Raw genomic sequence first — 17,960 nt, 5'->3', positions numbered from 1 at the left:
TCTAATAATAATTTTTTTTTTGTTGCCGATAAAAAAGAAAGAAAGAGAGTTGAACACTCTATGAAAATTGTGAAATTATACAATAGTCTAGAAGTACTGCCACATGGTACTCTGGACCAACTTACAACCACACACTACTGTGAAGTCTACCGCTAAATATATGGATCCCACGTGAACGTATGGTAGTAAAGTGGTTTGGAGTATCACGTGGCGATACTCCCGGACTATTGAACAACTACTCATGAAAATCTCAAACAATATTATTGTCAATATTAGTTGGCAACAGAACCAGATAACCTCTCTTACACATACTAGTTTTCAATGGCACACATAGAGGTGCCGCACCCTAAATGAAAGAGTTCTTATGCTTATGCATCGAGAAAATTATATATGGAAAAATACATTCGATAATTGCAAACAAAAACTCACACACAAGTCATTATTTAGGGTAGTAGTTAATCTCACTGCACTCATGTAGCAGCATCATAAATCCCAAGCAAAATAAGTAAACATATGAACATAGACATAGAGCTAATTAACTACAATTTAAAAGAGATTGTGGTGCTTCTTTTCATGGGACTTGGCCTCTTTCTTCGCTTCCTTAGCCTCTTTCTTATCCTCTTTCTTCTCATGGTGCTCGTGGAAGCCATAGCCGCCTGCTCCAAGTCCAACCGCGGCTCCAATTCCTTCCTCTATCTTGTGCTTGTGAGCATGCTCTCGGTCTTTCTTTTTCTCGTGCTTCTCATGCTGCATAATTTTTCACTTCGTGATACACTTGTCAACCAGAAACATACACGTCTACATTGAAATTGATCTACCATATAATTGGTAAGTTTTCTGAAAATCAAGTATTTTATGATAACAAAGAACTCATCAAGATGCTTTTTTTTTTTTTATCAGCAATTTTTTTTATTATAAATCTTTGAAAAAAATTACAAAAATTTAACGGATCACGGGCACACCAGTGAACGCCACCCGAGAACCAAACCAAAGGAAAGCAAGGAGCCAACCAAAACATCACAGGATGCTTTTTAACCACAAGGATGACACAGCTCATATATATCATTCTAATTAAAGTTCAGGTTAATTTGTACACCAAATTCAAAAAGAACCGCATTGTGAATATTTAAACACATGTAATCCTACGAAAAAATTGCATAAATTGTGTTCTGGTGGAGTTGTGAAATTTGATGGTCAATATGCAGCGCCGGCCTTGAGCTAGGCCCCTGAAATTTATGAAATTCTTTGTTTCTTAATATCTCCTTCGATCACAACATACCGAACCGTATGATGATGTACTCTACAATCTATATTAGGCGGGAAATTCTAACATGGGCATATATACTTGTGTACGTATATGTATTACATGTAAATATGTGTACGCATATACAACAAGTACCGGTAGAAGACTAATTACCAAGGCATAGCCTCCGGCTGCGGCGGCACCAAGCTCACCAAGGTGGGCATGATGCTTGTGCTTCCTCTCATCCGCCATTTTAGTGGTAAAGTGGATTATATGGAAAAGCGGGTACTGTGTATGAGATGTTAATGACATGTGAAGAAGATGGGTGTTATTTATAACTGTTTGGTAACAGTCCAGATCATACAGTATCGTGGATCACATAATGGCGAGATGGACGGTCAAGATCTTTGTGATATTTCGGCCGGCTCTTTATCTACTTTCTATACAAGGAAAAATGATACTAGTACTATTTTAATTTGCTTCTCTAATGTTCAACTGTTGAATTTTATGTACGGTACATGTGGCAGATTTTAGGGTTTTCTCAGATAATCATCCAAAACACTCCTACTATTTTAGGGTCGCGTGGAGCATCAGTCATTAGATATTAACAATATCATATCGGACCACATTTATTTTCGTAAACTAAGTAGATGATGATTTTTAAAAATCATTTATACTGACCGTCCAGACAAATGTAACTAGATTGTGGGTACACCCAAGGATGGAGGGAAAGGGGGGACACGTGCCCCTGCTCGAAACTAAAATAATTTTGTTATATTTTCGTATATTTTGCATAATTATGAAATTAAGTGTGCTACTACACATAAACAAGTGCATATATCTCGAAAATTAAGTGTGCTACTACACATAAACTAAAATATATTTTCGTATATTTTTGTATATTGTTGATTTTTGAACTATTTGTCTACTTGGATCGATTCTTTCTTAATTGTACTTATTTTTAACCGTCTAAGAGCAATATTTTAAAATAATATCATTAATAAAACTATATCGATCATTCTGAAACTTGTTAATGTTCATGTAAAACATACTCTCAAATTTTTTTTGAGATTTTGTGCTTATTTTTACATAATTTAAGTGACAGTATATGTTATATATTTTTGTAGTTTGTATTGCATGCCTTAATTATATAACGATCTTATTGTGGTTAACTAGAAAAATAAAATTTCGCCCCTATGATTAATAAAGTGCCCCCTTAAACGACACTTCTGAATCCGTCCCTGGGTACACCAATATATCATATTGATATTTATTTTCAAGATAATCTTCTCAATTGGCTCTAGATCAAGATGAAACGTTCGAATCATCCAACTGTGTTGAAAATCAAACCGAATTAAGCCACGTCAACCTTTATTATATGGTACTTTAATTAGTTATTAAACTAATTTAGAGAGATGTCTAATCCCCATATTTTGTGAGTGCTGCTACAGGTACAGAAAATTGGGGACCGAATCCGGACCGACGGCCGCCGGCGAGCCATCTCCGGCCACCGGACGGCCGATTATACATATACACACGAAAAGGGGTGCTCCGATCAAGCACCCTACACACCTCGGATGACGTTGATTCCCGCGCAAGGCCCCTCGGTTTTTTTTTTTAGAATTTTTGGACGGCTCGGATCGGCCGTCCGGTGGCCGGAGATGGCTCGCCGGCGGCCGTCGGTCCGGATTCGGTCCCCAATTTTCTGTACCTCTATCATTTTTGTATTTCTTATCTTATGGGCTATTGGCCCACCTAAACTCTGGTACGAGGCATGATAGATATTATCTAATCATTTTTTCTTACATATACTGGAGTACTACATGAGTCATGAAACCAAATCACTAAAAATAAAAATAAAAATTCCGTTTGACCCAAAAAAAAATCACTAAAAATAAGAAAGAATTAGTATCAATTATGGGTATGATGTTTTTCGCAGGAAAAATTTAACCAACACTAAGGTAAGAGATACTTGGGGCACGTGGCCAGTTGCGGCTTGGTGGTGCAGTGGAGGTTGTTTGATGTTTGCTTTGGTTGTAGCTGTTTGATGGTGGCCGTCAGTAACGGTGAAACAAGGCTAGATTTGTCTTGAAAGGGTTATGGCTCTGTTTTGGGTTTCTTGGTTTGGGTTTAGCCCACCTTGGTGGGTTGGGTTTCCTTTTTTGTGCTTATTGTAAGATCTGGTTTTTAGGTCCATAGGTGTTTAGAGTTTTGTCTCTTATGTGTGTTTGGACTTTGTTCTAATTTGGTCATATTTTACAACCTTTGGTTGGAATCCTCCCCTATTCTTTTAATAAAATATTATTTTTTTCGATAAAAAAATGAGAAGATACTGGGCATGTATAATTGCCTAATTACATGAGTCTTTTTTTTTTTGGCGATATTTTGACAAGTCAAGTTGCGAAAATGATGCTCCAACAACCCTCAACAAAAGACTAGTGAAAAGAAAGAATTGGAGATGATGTTTTGTAGTGTGCGCAGCACTGTGGTGCGCACTTTTGAGCCGTCGGATCGTGCATTAAACAGTTCGGATCCCATCTCAGCAATGAACAGTTCTCGATCGTGGGTTGCCAAGATGAGATCCGACGGCTCAGAAATGCGCAGCACGGTGTTGTGCACTGAAGTGCGCAGCACAACCCGAAGTCCGAAAAGAAAAGACCGATGCTTGTACTGTTGTACTTGTACAGAGTTTGGTTGGACATGGAGATCCTTCAACTAACCTTACAAAAGCACATGAGAACATCAAAAATAAATCCAATATTACCTACTTCGCCTACTTTTAATTAACTCAATAATCATAAAATCACAACTAAATAACGAAAAACTAGTTTTTGGTTAGCACCTAGCCTGCTCTATCTCTTAATTAGGGATTCACTACTTGGGGGTTGTATTTAAAAAGAATCAAAGCACAATTCAATTCACTACAAGATAATTCTGGAGTTTTGCAGCTTAGAAACCTTTTTAATTTGGTTCAGATAGAAATTTATACGATGAAGATGTGCTGACGATTGAAGAAGGTCCCAAAGGCTACGTAGTCTAGTAGATCTACGCAAGCGCTCTTCGGAAAGAAAGATGGATACGGCCGGTGATGCAGAAACCAAGCTTTGATACTCATCACGTAAAAATCGTTATTCAATTGTCATATCTTAAGTTGGTCGCCACGAGAGAGATGGCAGAAGAGAGTACCGGGTGAAATAGGTGAGAGATGGAGTTGCATGCATGGGTTTGGATGTGGGTATTTGTATGTTTGTGGGCCATGTACTTGATGTTGGTGAGTGAATTCTAGGAGGCATAATGGACACATTGAGATTAGCTAATAAAAATAGTTCTTCACATCTTTTCTCCCCCCTTTTTAAAGTGTCATTTGACCCAGGATGCCGCCAATCACCCTTACCAAGCGGGTGCCGAGGGGGCATCCGGCCATTCATCTTGCAACGGACGGTTCGGATTGAATCTGAACGCATACATAGTTGAACCGTCCATTACTTGGTCAAAATTCAAGCCATCGATTCCCGAGATGAATGGCTGGATCGGCCGCTCGGTACCGCTGCCAAACACCCCTGCTTGGCAGTATCTCCCAATCCGATTTTACGTCGGTTCCCAAAGCATTAATGAAGTGTTATTTTCATACGGAAATGGAATTATATCATAAAATCCAAAAGAGGCCATGTACTTGATGAAAAATTTGAACAGACCTAGGCTTTTTTTTTTGGCCGTCTTATTTGAGAAAGATAAAAAAGTCATGCTTAAACAACAAACGACTCTAGAGGGCCCTACTTCTGCTTAGCGTGTTGCCTAGATCTGAATCACCTGATGTTCGTCCCTCCAGAAGGCAAGACTTCCAAGGATCAGAGAATTAATCTAATGGACTCTAAAATGTCTATGCGTTTATGTCGTGAGCAAACCATGGCTATGGCGGCCACATGCATTCATGATGTATTATACGTACTGCTCGTCTAATCCCCGGAGTACCATGTGGCAGCATCTGTGTGGTACTAGTACTAGCCGATGAATCATTGCAACACAACAAAAGTGATCGTTGTTGCCGCTGGATTGGTTTGGAGTATCACGTGAAAATGTTACTACTCCATATCTTACTCTGAGATAGCGTTGAATATCTCATAAGAGCAAGTCTATTTGTTGATGCCAAAATGATATTGTGAAAATCATTTATAGGCTTGCTATATTGTAAAAAAAGAGAGAGCAATGTTTTGACCAATTCGGTGTCATTACAGAACAATCTCAAATTCAGATTATTCAATTAAACTCATCTATCTTTCAATGCAAATCAAATGTCTTGGGATGAAGTGGGAGAAAAGACAATGCCAAAAGATATGCCGAATTACGGCGCTGGCAAGAAAAATGAATGGCGTGAGATTGTTTCAATGGCTCGAGGCACAGGACTGGAAAAAAGGTAAAGTTTCTGGGAATCCTCTAGAAAGAACAAAGCCGCCATAGTTGATAAACGTTGTGGACCAACTCAAACTCTAAAGCCCTTTCTTTCAAATTTATGAAAGTAGTCCAATACAATATTGTTACTCCTACTTTAACAGTGGTGGCGTCTGTAGCGACTCCAGCCTTCAGCCTACGGAGCCTTCAATTTGCGGCGAGAACGAGCTCAAATTGGTGCGGTGGATCCATCCAAGAGAGTTTGCTCTGTATCCATACTTGGCCACTCCAACCCCCCTTCACGAGTGTGATCGACGGTTTGACTCCGGTGTCTTGCCTCCAGGCGGTTTTTCTTTTTTGTTTTGTTTGTTATTTTTTGTACTTTTAGACCGGTAATGTCCGCTTTTATATTGTATAATGTTTTTCTTCTTGTTATATATATATATATATATATATATATATATATATATCGGAACGGTTCAATGGACACCCTAAAAAAACACCCAAAAAAACACCCATAATTTCATTCTCATAGTTCCCGATCAAATTTTTATGATCCGAACCGTTCAATGTGTGCAGAATGTGATTTTAAGGGTGCCCGCGAAAAATTAGCAAAAAAAATGACCGGGAAAGGTTTGATTTAAGCAGTTTTTATTTGAACCGTTCAATAAAAAACCGTTCGAAACTGTTCGGATCAAGCGCTTCCCGGTCATTTTTTTTGCTGATTTCTTGCGGGTACCCTTAAAATCACGTTCTGATCACATTGAGCGGCTCGGATCATCAAAATTTGATCAGGAGCTATGGGGTGTTTTTTTAGGTGTCCCCGGAACCGCCCCGTATATATATATATATATATATATATATATATATATATATACGGGGCGGTTCCGGAGACATTTAAAAAAACCCTTAAAAAAACACTCCAAATCTTAATCTCATAGTTCCCGATCAAATTTTGATGATCCGAGCCGCTCAATGTGTTCAGAACGTGATTTTAAGGGTGCCCGCAAGAAACTGGCAAAAAAACTAACCGGGAAGGGCTTGATTTGAGCAGTTTTTTATTGGACCGTTCAATAAAGTTCAATAAAAAACTGTTCGGATAAGCCCTTCCCGGTCTTTTTTTTTTTTTATGCTGATTTCTCGCAGGCATCCTTAAAATCACGTTCTGATCACATTGAGTGGCTCGGATCATCAAAATTCGATCGGAAACTATGAAGTGTTTTTTTAAGGGTTTTTTTAAGTGTCTCTGGAACAGCCCCGTATATATATATATATATATATAATATATATATATATATATATATATATAAATCGAGTTTAATTATGGAAAAAAAAAATACTCCTATTGTTATTTAAGGAGGAAAAAGAAAAGAAGAATATGCAATCATAGTAAATGAATTGACCGATAACAAAATCAACATTGGTCCTTTTCTTTTCATTATAACTCAGGGCGTCCGGATCACTTTACGTGCACTTCAACTAATCTAAAAAAAGACCAATTCCACCGTTCATTAGCAGAAGGCCCATTCAAAGCCAGTGCAAAACCTTGTATGAACTCGCTGCAGAAAAGTTGATAACACCAAAGAGGTTTTAAACTCGGGACGTAAGAGAGAGCAAACTCTTAAATCTAGGTCTTGACCGTGAGGCCAACATAATCAAACATTTGTCCTTTAATTGACAAAACAGTCCTGCAGAAGCTTCTTTCAAAGATGAAAAGTCACCCAAAACCAGCTGTGTCTCACATTTCCCATAAAAACTTTTCAAGCCATCAACTTGCTTGTTCTTGGGAGTTTCTTCAAGAGTTTCTTGAGCTGTTTGTTTCAGAGCCCCACACAGAGGAAATATGGGCAAGAAACTGGATGCTCTGCTCAGAAGAAACCCAAAACCTCCCAAGATAAAGACACTTGCTAACCTCACCATCGCTAGGATTGCCATACTCAAGAACCAGCGCCAAGTCCGCTGTTCTCATGCCCGGTCTGATGTAGTCCAGCTACTCAACCTCGGGCACCAAGACCGTGCCCTCCTCCGTGTAAATTCATGCCCCAAAAGCCCTCTCCCTTTCTCTATCTGTAAATATATACATATCCATATTATACATGTATTCTTCTCTATAAAAGTGACTGATTTTCTTGGCAGGTTGAGCATGTGATCAGGGAGCGGTGTATGCTGGATGTGTTTGTTATGATAGAGAACTACTGCCATCTCCTGATAGATGGAGCCCAGCTTTTTCAGAACAACAGGTTAGTTTTCGGTTCTCTGTTTCATGTGTTTACATCTACTAACCGATACAAAATCTTACACTCAGTAAAGAAAGATACGCGACGCATCACATTCTCAAACATCACAATACATTGGGGATACGTTGAGATTTCAAAAGTTTACATTACATGGATACAATTTGGATACGAACGAAGACAAAATAAACTTCATTTCTATTGAATAAGGAGATAATAATCATACTCCATCTGTCCCTTATTTAAAGTCCAGTATTCTATTTTGGGCTATCTCCTAATAAGTGTCAATTTTATAAAGTTAGTGGGTAAAAGTTGGTGCATTGTCTATTTTGTCCCTAAAAGTAGATTCCATTTTGAAAAATTAGTGAGTAAAGATGTAATGATGATAGGTAAGTAGGGAAAGTGGAAGAAAAAATTGATGTGGAATGTATAATGATGATGTCTTTTTAATAAGTTGGAATTACGAAACAAGACACTTAAAAAGGGACAGAGGGAGTAGTATATAAACATTATGATGGTATAAAATGTAAAGAAAACAAACATAAGTGTTCAAAATCTAAGCATCTATGACAATTTAGATCATGTCCCAGCTTTTTTACATCACTTTGTGACGTCCTGTTGCATCTTTAGTGTGTCCAACAAACAAAACTATTAGCAAAAAAATCCTAAACATATTGGGCATGTTCGAATGTGTCCGTTTGACATGTGTCCAACACATATCCCGCACCTGCACCCGTATCCTGTCGTGTCAACACATGTACTTCACCCAAAATGGCGGATCCATGTGAATTGTGACATAGCAAACTCGATACTTGATTCCTAGTAATCGGATTCGTATCCCATCCAAGATTAAGTGCATCCAACATAGCCCTTGAAGAAGTCACATAAAGAATGGAATCCAGTAACAGTCCTACAACACCTACCCTTGCTCGACTATAATACTAGCTTCACTTGTAAAATCACCAAACCTCTTTCCTCTTTGGTGTTTCATAATCGAGCAAGACTTGCTCTTGCTCATCTATGATGAACGATGGGTATGGCTCTTTTGAACTAAGCTATGTCAAATGGATCCTCTTTTTCTCGGTAATAGGCTTGTTTTAGGGACTTGAATGCTTTCTAGTTTTAGTGTGGGTAAGAACTATAGAAATAGCGATGCCGAATCCTATGCTAAATCAAATTGTACCAAATTACATTTGTGAAACAGATTATCCTGCTATCGTATTTCCACAGTTTTTTCAAGTCTTGAGCGTACAGTGTTAATGTGGTTACACAGGGACTGTCCAGAGGAGCTAAATGAAGCCGTATCGAGCTTGATCTTTGCAGCTTCAAGATGCGGAGAACTCCCAGAGCTCCAAGAAATTCGAGGAATTTTCACCTCAAGATATGGAAAAGAATTTGTTGCTCGTGCTGTTGAATTAAGGAACAACTGTAGAGTAAATCTCAAGGTAAGGACATAAAGTTTGCGAATCAAAGTTTTAGAAGACAAGACTTCCGCAATATTTATGTCTTGTTTCTCTAGATGGTAAAGAAGCTTTCAACAACACAAGCAAGCTTGGAAAGCAGACAAAACATACTGAAGCAAATAGCTTCTGACAATGGGATCACTCTCCGGCTCTACGAAGATGATCATACCACTGCAGAGGTAACTGAACAAGAACTATAACCCTGATAAATGAGTTGGATGGCGGCTTTTATCATTATTGCACGATATCAGCACTTATTTGTCAACCAAACACTTGAATATCTTATTCCCGAAAGCTACCATCTTTTGATAATTGCAGGAGGAACAAGACATGAATCAACTAGAAAAACAGCTTAAGCCTACTGAAGCTTGTAACAATGATCCTGCACTTGGTGTAGAAGTACCTGATTTTCTTGAATCGATCACAGAGGATGAGAAATTCACTGAATCAATGAAAGGCAGGAAGAAGTATAAAGATGTAGCAGATGCAGCCAGAGACGCTTTTGAATCAGCAGCTTATGCGGCTGTAGCTGCAAGAGCTGCCGTTGAACTATGTAGATCTGAGTCAAGAGATGAAGATCATGATGATCATCATGGTTTGAATCATACACAACAAAGTGAATATATTTCTGGTGGGACCTCAAAATCTAAACATGGAACCTATGAGGATGTAGCTTCAGAGAACCTCAAGTCCTCGGATAGTGGATTTGGTTTTGACAAGATCCATCCAGTTGATAGCTTCTGCCCCAAGTCAGAAGACGAAGACACCCCACAGAATAGAAGAAAAAGACAGCTCAAAGACTGGGAAAGGAGCTACAAGAAAGAAGAACTAGGAAGAACATTCTCTAGTTCAAGTTCGGATACAGACATTGATAATCAGTACAATGGAGAAGTGACCGCAAAACTAGGTCAGACTTCACCATTGAGTGAGGAAATAGTTTTCGACGAAAGTGATGAGGATACTGAGAATAATAGAGACAGCATACCATGGTTGAAGCACAACGATTCGGGTTCAAATATGAAGTGTAACCTACCCATGAACAAATACCAAAGGAACATGAGGTATGATGCAGTTGCAGATGAAAGCTTCTCAGATAAGGGATACAAACCTCATGGCCAATCTCTAAAATGGAAACCACTAAACCCTCAAGCTGATCTCATGAAATATTCTGCAGACGGGAGTCACGGGACATCTAGGTTTGGAACTACGCGTTACTTGAATGCCGAAAAGCATCTACATTCACGGCATTCAAATACAGATAGGAGCCCAACTTCAACTCTCGGTAAACAAGTACACAGGGACTCGTACATGCGCGAGCAAAATGGGAAGCATTTGTTGTATCCCCCGAAAAAGCTGTCTAAATAATTTTTCTGAGAGCCGAAGCATTGATTTCATGCTTGCTTCTCTTTCTTCATTTGTATCTATGCGATAATAAAAGTATAAGAATAACAGCTTCCAATTTTTTTTTTTCATCATATTGGGCATTGATACAGATTAACTCAAAACCTAGATAGAGTAAAAAAAATTGCCATATAACGTCACATAGATGTCTTAATGGGTCATTCAGGTAGAGGGAGATCTCATATTCAGCATATTAGAAACCCAGTCTTTGCTTTTCCCTTCAGAGTGGAATATATAGTAGATGGGTAACGAGCTATATAGTAGTGTCTTAATCTCAATTGTTTACTGCTTTTGTCATTGGTACATACAGGTAGTACCAGCATTCCGTCAAAGATTTACAGCTGTTAGTAGGGTACATTTTTTACGTTACATAACTTCCACAAAATGTGAAATCAATGACCAAACCATTTTAGCATCATATTTCAGCACACATGTATAAACCATAGGGACTAAGAAACGTCAATTTCAACTATATTGACATGACTGATTCTAATAGGCAACTACATTAAGATCATGACAAACCCAACAAGTTTACCTGACACACTCAAGTCTAATCCAGAACATCCATGAAATCCTTGAAAAATTCTCAACTCGATTAGGCAAGTTTCAGAGACCCAGATAACATAAAAACGTGAAATAAAGTCTAAAGGCAAGTCTCGTGTATGTAAAATGTCCAAAGCATCACCCGGAAGGCCGAAACAGCCTGGAATAGGTCGGTACTCTGGCTGAAACAGAACTATCTGTCTCATGTATCGTTTTACTTTCGCTACAGAACATAATCTCCGGTACCATCCGGCAAAGTACGAGATTGATAACATCCTAATCTGCTAAGCATGTAGTAGAAACTACAGGGGATGAGAATTCTCAAGAAAGCATAATCATCTGAGAGCTCTTCTTGTCCCAGATGGCCATGATTATGATGTATTATCGGAGGGCCGAGGGTTGGTAGCAGTGTTCTAAATGGCGCTTAGCGCTAGTCGGACAGCAACCCACCGCCAAGTGCCAAGTCCAACAAGGCGCCACCGAGCGATTCAGCGTTTTTTTTAACTGTTTTTTTAAAATTATTTTTAAGACAATCAGGAGAACACCTCAGCAAAGCACCTCTTCAAAGCACCTCAGCAAAGCACCTCTAGAGTCTAAACGTGGATGTGAGAGAGAGAGAGAGAGAGAGAGAGAGAGAGAGAGAGAGAGAGAGAGAGACCGCGATGACCAGCGAGCGGCGACGATCGGCGTGGCAAAATTGATGACTGGAAATCATCTGGAGTTGGCACTCAACTGGGTTAGGGCAAATGACTGGAAATCGTATAAGTAGTAGTATGTATAAGCCAAACCAAACCAAGCCTTATGTCCCAATCACTTGGGGTCGGCTACATGAATCATTTTCCTCCATTGAGTCTCGTTATTGTATTTAGATTCATGTCATAAAGATCTAACGGGCTTTTTACGTGTAAGCTGTCAGCTACCTAACGCACAACCCTCCTCCTTTATCCGGGCTTGGGACCGGCTGGGAAATAAAGATAAGGCTCTAAGCACGAACCAGGCAGAGTTAGTAGTATATACATATATACTTTGGTAAAATTACACCAAAGACCCTTTTATTCTAATACCACAACACGAAGGCCCTTAGCCGCCTAGCTGCCAAGCTCGCCTCGACGGCCACCTAGCTCCCAAGTCTCCCTAGCCGCTGAAGGGTGTAATCATGGCGTCGATGCCGCCGAGCGCCTAGGCGCCACTATTTAGAACCTTAGTTGGTAGAGATGGCTGAAGAATAATCATATGAAGACTAGACCCTTAATTGAGGACTAACATTGAGGAAACAAATTTTTATTCCCCTAGAACAAAAAGCATGTGATTTCTTAGTTTTAGTTTCATTCCTTTTCCTCAATCCAGACACAAAAGAGGATATATGATTTGTGATAAGTTGCTCGTAAAACTATTCCACCACCATGAATATGGGAAAGGGTAATAGTTATTTTGGAAATTGCCAATGCATAACGAAAAGTTGGTTATGTAAGAGACTCTAAACCTGCTCAAAAGTTGCTCTCTTTGCTCCTGATAGTCAAACTTAATCTTCAACGTACCCCAATTTCAGTCTTTTTGGTAAGTACCATTTTCTTTTTAACTTTGGAGCACAATTTCTCTTTCTCCCAAATCAGCCAAATGCGAGGTGATTCCTTTGGTGAAACTCTGAGATTGAATATATTGAGCGGAACCTGAATGCATTATGCACAGGCCCAACTTTTCTCACAAAACAGATTTTTTTTACAGGCAAAAAGTATGATAAATTGATAATATCTGGGGAGGAGTTAGCCGAGGGGGCAACTGATGGACACAGATGGCAATGTATCTTGGAAGTTTTGCCAAAGTAACATCATCTTTAAACAAAATATGCAGAGAGTACCATAAGTCAATATTAAATAACATCGAATCCTGAAGGATAACAATACACAATAGTTCGTCAAACACCAACCGATCTCATGTTTCATAGAATCTTTCCTAAATAAGTACATCATGTATTCTGGTTATATCAACCCAAGCAATTCAAGCAAGTCAGAGAACATCGATGCAACAAATTACAACAACACGTGCCTAAATTTTGCTAGTAAGTCAATAAATAGTGATATGACAAAATTTCCTAGTTGGAAACCTTACGAGTGATCGTCGGCGCTTTGTTGCCACAAATTGATGACATCAGTGGCCTGATTAAGAAGAATGACTGTCTGCCTTTGAGATATCCAGGGCTTACTCTCGAGCAGGATTTTAAGCTCATCCCAAGCATCTTTCCTAGGCCAAAAGTAATAGGGACTCAGAGGAATCGAGCCATGGCCCGGAATCACTTGGTCAAGTGCAAGACCTATGTTCTTCTCCATCCACATGAACTTCAATACAAGCCTTGATTTTTGCATTGGCTTCACAACTACTCCAAGCTTCTACAATTTCAATAAATGCAAACACTCATCTATTAAAGAAATGGACTTTGAATAGATTGCATACATGCATTTGGAAAGAAAGAAGGGTGCGTTAGACTGTTGGTTCTTTATCAATATCACTACATTTTCAACAATAAAAAGATTGTGAAAAACACAGAAAAAACAAAGGATGGTGGTTTCTAACAATTAGATTTGGTGAGAAACAAAATGGACCAATAACGAATCATCTTTTTTCTTTATTTCCCATCATTTCTCAACATTTTGTCTCTTTTATTCATCCAAATAAGTGAAAGGATTCTCCGTTCTTTTCTTTTCTTTCTCACTGTCTAAGGGCTGTAAATATGCTTGCAGCGATTTTAGCATATGCCCATTTGAAGATACCTATGACAGATGAAATTGAGGTACAACTTCCAAAGAAGGAAATTTAAGTCTAGGCTAATCCAACCTCATAGAACACACACACACACACACACACACAAAAAAAACCCGCACAATTCCCTATTTCAACCTAGACATAAAGTTGTACGATTTGAACACATAGATAGAGATAGAGGGTCTTAAAGTTTAAATTGGACAGGAAAAACAAGAGATCCAATCAAGCAATGTTTTATCAAGAGCTGTTAAACCAACCAAGCCACTCGTGTTCGCTTTTTAAAAGCACGTTCAAGAATGGTTTGTTCCATCAAATAAATAAACCAAGTTTGAATTTTTTTTGAAGTGCATTAAAGTATCAAACCAAGCTTAAACCAAGCTTGAACAATCTACTGTTCGGCTTGTTCCGCTTTAGGATGTAATGAAAAAAAAAAAACCCAAGCTACTCAACTTTGGGGTTGTATTCGACCTGAATAAAGCCCGTTCGAGATGCACTCATCTCATAAAGAAACTCATAAAGAAAGCGTTAAGTTCTCAAACCAAACTCAATCGACCACCTGCTCAGCTCGTTTATCATCTTTAAGTTATATACTCCCTCCGTCCCATAACTTTGTCAGGTCCCATAACTTTGTCAGGTCCGCCTAAGGAGGACGTAAAAATAATACATAAAAAAAAATTTCAAAATTTTACTAGATATCAGCGAGTCCTTTTTTAATGTTCGAGAAAAGTTTGAATTTTTTACACTCCGTTTGGTTTAACATTCAGAGAGTTACTTAATCCTCTCGGCACAGTTTTCAATAAATATTTTTTTCTATCTCTCCACTCATTACCACTCGAACTCTAAAAATAACTTTCTAAATTGTTAACCAAACAAAGCAGGTTGAGTAGGATCCAATTCTTCTGCGTTATGGGACGGAGGGAGTATGTGTGTGCGTGTATAGGTAGAGAGAGAACCTCATATACAGGTTGAGTAGGATCCAATTCTTCTGCGATTGATTCGAACGTAGCTGCCGAAGAAGCGGAGGGGAGAGAACTGGGGTTCCTGCTTCTCGAATCGCGATTGAATTTGAGATTTGAAGACTGAAACGAAGAGGGATTTGGCCCTTTTTTAGCGATTGAGTTGTTGAAAGGTGTTCTGGGAACGGGTTTCGAAGCAGAAGAAAAGCAAGGGGTTAGTGTCGAGGGATGGAAAGAGCAACAGCTACTGGGTTGCATCGCCAATGGCAGCATCTTGAGAGAGAGAGCGAGATCGAATGTCATTTATCCGGTGAGAGAAACTTATTTATTTATAGAGTTGAGTGATATCAGCCGTTCATTTCAACAATAAACAAATATATATATTTTTAATTTTTGACCGGTAAAAAATGAGTATTTCTTACTGGTAAAAAATTAACTTTAATCCGAATCGTCCAAAATATTTTTGAACTGTTGAAATTGACCTCTATAAACACTTTCTTTTTATAAGTTGGTAAATATTTGTTTACCCATTTGTAAACAAGATTTTCTCCTATAGGCGGATAGGCCTAGGCCTAACCGATTTACAAATTTACAATTTTTTGAGAGGTGCTATTGGTACAGATATATGCCTTTTTTGGTCTAAAAAATGATCAGAGTCGCTCATTTTGTTTAAATTTTTTTTTTACTGTCTTTACAAAAATAAGCCCAATCCGGTATTGGTCAGGAAGTCTACGAAACGTTCAACTTTGTCCCAGAATTCAAGTTTGAATTCTAAAGTAAAATTGGATGTTTCGTAAATGTCTTACCAATATCGAATTGAGTTTATTTTTTGTAAGAACAGTAAATAAAGTATTTTAAACAAAATGAACGGCTTTGATTATTTTACTGGGACCTGAAATGGGCCTAAAAGGAATATGTACATGCTGGTACAGATATGAAATATGTACCATTATCCTTTCTCAATTTTTATTACCAAGACAAGAAGACGGGTAGAGGGTTTGCGATGTGCACCAATGCACGCGTTATGGGCCCACTCCGAATCTCATTATTTGATCTGAATCGTTCATTTTATTCATCTTGTCCAGGGTGTGTAGTCCTCGTAAAAATTCATAAATGAAGTCGACTAGACATAGGTAACAATATTTTCAAAATTCTTTTTTCTTCAAAAAGAAACAGTTGTGGGTGATTTTTTTTTACAAAACTATAAGTTGAAATCTCACTGATCAAATATTTATTGAGTACGTACCGGATTTAAGGAAAACCAGTACCCTAACCCCCAAATACCGGCCGAGAATTTGAGAAAAACCGGTACCCTAACCCCCAAATACCAAATCCGGTCTGGTAAGTATTTTGCTGAACAGAAATATTTTTTTCCCCTGGGTATGATGCATCTCTCACATGTAATTCGGCATCCTTGAAAAACGTGGGCTTGCGAGGCTCAAATCCCGGATTTGCACCCCCATGTGCGCATCGAATTAATTGGTTTCCAAATCAATTTTTTCAAATTGCTTTCGGCCACGGCCCATTTTCTTGAGCGTGCAAGATCTCTTCTTGGGTCCTCATTCACAAGCACACTAGTGTGCAAAGTCATTTAAGATGTAAAAGAGTTTTGTAACTAGGCAATGCGGAACAAGAGACAAACACATAGGTATATTTTATGATGAATTGCATGGTATGGGAGATTTTTTTGAATTATAATTATATATAATTATTATATATATTGTAGTTACGGTAAATCCGAAACGGTACCCGGTATTTGACCGGTACCGGTACGTACCGTACCAGTAGGAAAACTGGTACCCTGGCTGGTACGGTATTCAGAACATTGCTATGTACTCGATGAGGCGAAAAAAATAAACAGTTTAGATCAAATGGGACCTGGTTGGCCCCCGTAACGTGTGACCAGCACACACCCTCAACATAGCAGTGCCATGTAAGTGTGGGCTACTACATATTTGGGCAAGGAACTTCTGTCTGTGCCCCGTAAAAGAACCATCCTACTGGGAAAGGTTTTCAAAATCAACATTTGCTAGCTTTTCTATGTCAATTTGGATTTGATTTTGTGAATTGACAAGAAGTTGGTTTTTTTAGTGGGAAAGCTTTACAAGATATGGTGTCCAAAATGATAGACAGCCAAAGTTTCTTCGTTGAAAGACGGGACTTCCTCATAGGGTTTAGCTTCGTCTTATGTATGGGTTTTTGCCTTTTAGATGAATAAAATTCTCGTTCATCTTGTACAAAAAAAAAAAAGAGAAGGGACGGGAGCCAAAGTGGTTAGGGACTTTCTCCTTGAGTTAACGTTCTAAAAGTTCACACTAAGTGAGATTAGAATTGAGTGAAACCATTAGCATCTAATTATTGCAGCTACATCAAGAACTTCCAACCACATTAACAATGGTTAAAAGGGTCATAAAGCAGAAGCTATATTGCTTACTTTTAGTAAGTTTTCCATGATCAGAACTCAGAAGTGATGCATTTTGCAAATCCCTCAAACGGGGAACCGGGGACTCTATAGCACAAGGGTGCACAACTTGTGGAGGGTTGTACGCTCTATCCTATTATTTAGCAATGCCAGCAGCCTGGTGGTGAGAGCTCGCTGTCTGGGGAGGTTCCATCACTACCATAAGAAATTGGGGTAGGGAAGGTATTTTCGCCGGAGGTGATCCTTGGGATATTGGTTTTTGTCCCAATGTTTGCTCGTTTCTGGGTTTCGAGGGTTATCCTATGGCTTGAATTTCAAGGATACTCCCTTGGCCCCCTTTCTGGTTTTTCCATGATGATATTGACTTCCCAAATGAAACACAAAATACGAAATCACACATGGTGAAAATTCAAGAGCCGAAATAACAGCTGAAACAGGCATGGACATTTAGGAAGAAAATTGCAGCCCTTATCAGTTAAATAATTGCTTCAAACTGAAGTTTTTGTTGCAGTTTATGATTGGACCAGAATCAATGAAAGAGGGTGTTTT

At 38.7% G+C, this 17,960-nt stretch overlaps 3 protein-coding genes across 3 annotated transcripts; 1 reads left to right on the top strand and 2 right to left on the bottom strand.

Annotated features, from left to right (window-relative positions):
• Positions 1 to 372: 372 nt before the first annotated feature.
• LOC131304627 (abscisic stress-ripening protein 3-like) lies at positions 373 to 1,572 on the bottom strand. The gene is made up of 2 exons (XM_058331947.1): positions 1,418 to 1,572; positions 373 to 747 (listed from the first exon to the last, which is right to left on the bottom strand). The coding sequence occupies exons 1-2, from the start codon at positions 1,553 to 1,555 to the stop codon at positions 547 to 549; spliced, it is 339 nt and encodes a 112-aa protein (XP_058187930.1). The 5' UTR covers positions 1,556 to 1,572; the 3' UTR covers positions 373 to 546.
• Positions 1,573 to 7,249: 5,677 nt separating this feature from the next.
• LOC131304626 (uncharacterized) lies at positions 7,250 to 10,801 on the top strand. Its single transcript, XM_058331946.1, has 5 exons — positions 7,250 to 7,661; positions 7,769 to 7,872; positions 9,140 to 9,311; positions 9,386 to 9,508; positions 9,648 to 10,801. The coding sequence occupies exons 1-5, from the start codon at positions 7,476 to 7,478 to the stop codon at positions 10,692 to 10,694; spliced, it is 1,632 nt and encodes a 543-aa protein (XP_058187929.1). The 5' UTR covers positions 7,250 to 7,475; the 3' UTR covers positions 10,695 to 10,801.
• A 2,318-nt stretch (positions 10,802 to 13,119) lies between these two features.
• On the bottom strand, positions 13,120 to 15,315 carry LOC131304625 (small ribosomal subunit protein cS23-like). Its single transcript, XM_058331945.1, has 2 exons — positions 14,987 to 15,315; positions 13,120 to 13,660 (listed from the first exon to the last, which is right to left on the bottom strand). The coding sequence occupies exons 1-2, from the start codon at positions 15,290 to 15,292 to the stop codon at positions 13,379 to 13,381; spliced, it is 588 nt and encodes a 195-aa protein (XP_058187928.1). The 5' UTR covers positions 15,293 to 15,315; the 3' UTR covers positions 13,120 to 13,378.
• Between the last annotated feature and the right edge of the window lie 2,645 nt (positions 15,316 to 17,960).

This window comes from Rhododendron vialii, chromosome 10a (assembly GCF_030253575.1).
Source record: "Rhododendron vialii isolate Sample 1 chromosome 10a, ASM3025357v1".
In the NCBI taxonomy this organism is placed as follows: domain Eukaryota; kingdom Viridiplantae; phylum Streptophyta; class Magnoliopsida; order Ericales; family Ericaceae; genus Rhododendron; species Rhododendron vialii.
Note: the sequence above shows the minus strand (reverse complement) of the source record. Positions and strands in the feature narration are given on the sequence as shown.

Bases quoted from the DNA above. Each gene is read 5' to 3' on its own strand.
- LOC131304627 (XM_058331947.1), bottom strand. From the start codon at position 1,555: ATGTCATTAACATCTCATACACAGTACCCGCTTTTCCATATAATCCAC. The intron at 748-1,417 runs GTAATTAGTCTT...AAAATTATGCAG, and splicing joins CAGCCGGAGGCTATGCCTTG to CATGAGAAGCACGAGAAAAA.
- LOC131304626 (XM_058331946.1), top strand. From the start codon at position 7,476: ATGGGCAAGAAACTGGATGCTCTGCTCAGAAGAAACCCAAAACCTCCC. The intron at 7,662-7,768 runs GTAAATTCATGC...TTTTCTTGGCAG, and splicing joins AAGACCGTGCCCTCCTCCGT to GTTGAGCATGTGATCAGGGA. The intron at 9,509-9,647 runs GTAACTGAACAA...TGATAATTGCAG, and splicing joins ATGATCATACCACTGCAGAG to GAGGAACAAGACATGAATCA.
- LOC131304625 (XM_058331945.1), bottom strand. From the start codon at position 15,292: ATGACATTCGATCTCGCTCTCTCTCTCAAGATGCTGCCATTGGCGATG. The intron at 13,661-14,986 runs GTTCTCTCTCTA...TTGAAATTGTAG, and splicing joins CTACTCAACCTGTATATGAG to AAGCTTGGAGTAGTTGTGAA.